This window comes from Cystoisospora suis (genome assembly GCF_002600585.1).
Source record: "Cystoisospora suis strain Wien I chromosome Unknown contig_1998, whole genome shotgun sequence".
Taxonomy (NCBI): Eukaryota; Apicomplexa; class Conoidasida; order Eucoccidiorida; family Sarcocystidae; genus Cystoisospora; species Cystoisospora suis.
In genome coordinates, this window is record NW_027154797.1 from 17,453 (window position 1) to 19,517 (window position 2,065).

Here is a 2,065-nt window from a genome sequence, read left to right on the forward strand (position 1 = left end):
AACAAACCCGACGTAGGAAGTCTGTTTTCACAAGCTGACTAGATCCTACGCAGCGCCTGTCTGTACACCTGAGCATGTCTCTTCACTTTATCAGTCACCCCGTCGATTCGAGGAGGACATTCCAGCACCTACACCTGCCTTCCCTTACTCAGAAGAGAACCTCAAAGAAGAAAAAGGACCGCGACAGACCATGTTTATCTTCATTCTTCTGTGGAAAGAGCAAGGAAGAAAAACTCGTACAGACAATCTCCCTCTCCTCCCCCCCTATAGGAGATGATGTACGCAGACATCCGTACCTCAGATGTACCTGTGTGAACGACACCGTCCTCTGTCTTAGAGCTAGCTGTATGGTATTCTACTCCTTCGTTCTCCTCATGGACTTACATGCTAGGAGATCCAATAAGGTCCGGATGTTTCAAAAAAGAACAACTAATGAAGGGTGCCTCGGTATCACCAAGATCGCGCGACAACCATTTTGCCATTGAGATAGAAACCTCACAAGGCAGAGAAAGAAGAAGAGTCGCTAAGATCTTTTCTTATCAAAGTGTAGTTAGTCAATGTGAATGAGAAGCCTCGTGGATACGAAGTAAGCTTGTAATCGGTAAGAGAAGAAAGAGATGAAAAGGAAGAAGCAATCGTGTGACAAGCTAGATAAATTACCTTGAAGAGAAGACCGGAGCCAACCTAGAGACATCGCGTGTCGAAGATACGTCCCTCAACCACCTAGGAGATCGATTCAACTCTCGAACACCCCTAGACCCATGTGTCCAGACAATCGACACGGGCAAGATCGCTTGTCCTCATCCCTGGAATGAGGGTGCAGGTGTATATACAGTGTAAAGGCCAGTCATAGGAAAAGTGAAGGGGAGCTGAGAGAGGAGACTATAGAGAAAATGACTCCCATCATTTGGTTGGTTGTCCCGAGACTTTCTCCATTCTTTCAGCTAGAACCGACGTTCCTGCCGAGAGTGTGATGGATCTTCATCCAAGAAGAAGCATGGTCGGGTGAAGAAGACTGTAGTCTTATGTAGACGAGTGACTTACAAAGAACTGAAAAAGAACAAACATGAGACAGAGAGAAGGAGAAGAGAAAATGTAGCGATGGCTATGCATGCACTCATTCGAGTGTATATCCAGGACAAAAATGAGAAGAAAACACCTGACAAGCCGTCAGAAGAATCGACTTTCGTCTATACTCTAGTCGGCAGTCATAGGAACGCAAGTCCTAGACACCTCGGGAACGAATACATACATGTACATCCGTATATACCTACATCCTCATACATGTTTCTACATACATACAAAGATATATGTGAGCGACCCTGCTCACTGAGAATCGTAAGAGAGAATACAAAGATACAAACGATAGATAAACCCACGTATAGGAAAGCCAGCCTGCCAAAAGTAAAGACGGCGCTGCATGCAAGACAAGAGGAAAACTCGCTCTCCCCCGTCATAGCTACTACATCCTCTCTCGTAGCTACCGTCGCCTTATAACTGAATATCAGTGAAGACGTCAGCAGCTACATAGAAGAGCGTCTGAATGATCTTCTTATCTCTTAGCCTCTCCGACACTCCTGTGACGGAGGCGATATTCATACGTGACTTCATCTGTAATAGATACATGAAGCGAGATCGATGCGTAAAGCTACATAGATAGATTCAAGACAGATAGATAGGAAGGCTGACGATAGACAGATAAACAGCTAGATACAACTCCTGTGACGGCGTATTAGGTGACGATTTCTAGTGAAGACTAAGGAAGGATAATACATACTGATATCTATCCATACTCCTTCCCGTATACTTGCGACTTACGCTAACTCTTCGACAACTCAAGAGCTAGCTCTACAACGTCTTTCTCACCGCAATTCTTTCTGACTCATACTTGTGTCCTACATTGAAAGGTACACACGGGTGTTAGTAAGAAGATAAATGTATATACACACATGTATTATATATATACATATGTCTAGGTATTCGAACGATAGCCTTTGAAGTCCATTTAGACTGTGACCTCGGGTCTTGCTTACATGGAGCGCTGGACACCTATCTATCTATCTAT

At 44.4% G+C, this 2,065-nt stretch overlaps 1 protein-coding gene across 1 annotated transcript in view; it reads right to left on the reverse strand.

Annotated features, from left to right (window-relative positions):
• Positions 1 to 362: 362 nt before the first annotated feature.
• Positions 363 to 2,065, reverse strand: part of CSUI_004318 (uncharacterized protein) — a 5,125-nt gene continuing 3,422 nt past the window's right edge. The window contains exon 3 of the mRNA XM_068064511.1: positions 363 to 1,050. Coding sequence (XP_067923512.1) covers positions 1,024 to 1,050 — 27 coding nt within the window. The 3' untranslated portion in view covers positions 363 to 1,023. The remainder of the gene's footprint in view (positions 1,051 to 2,065) is intronic.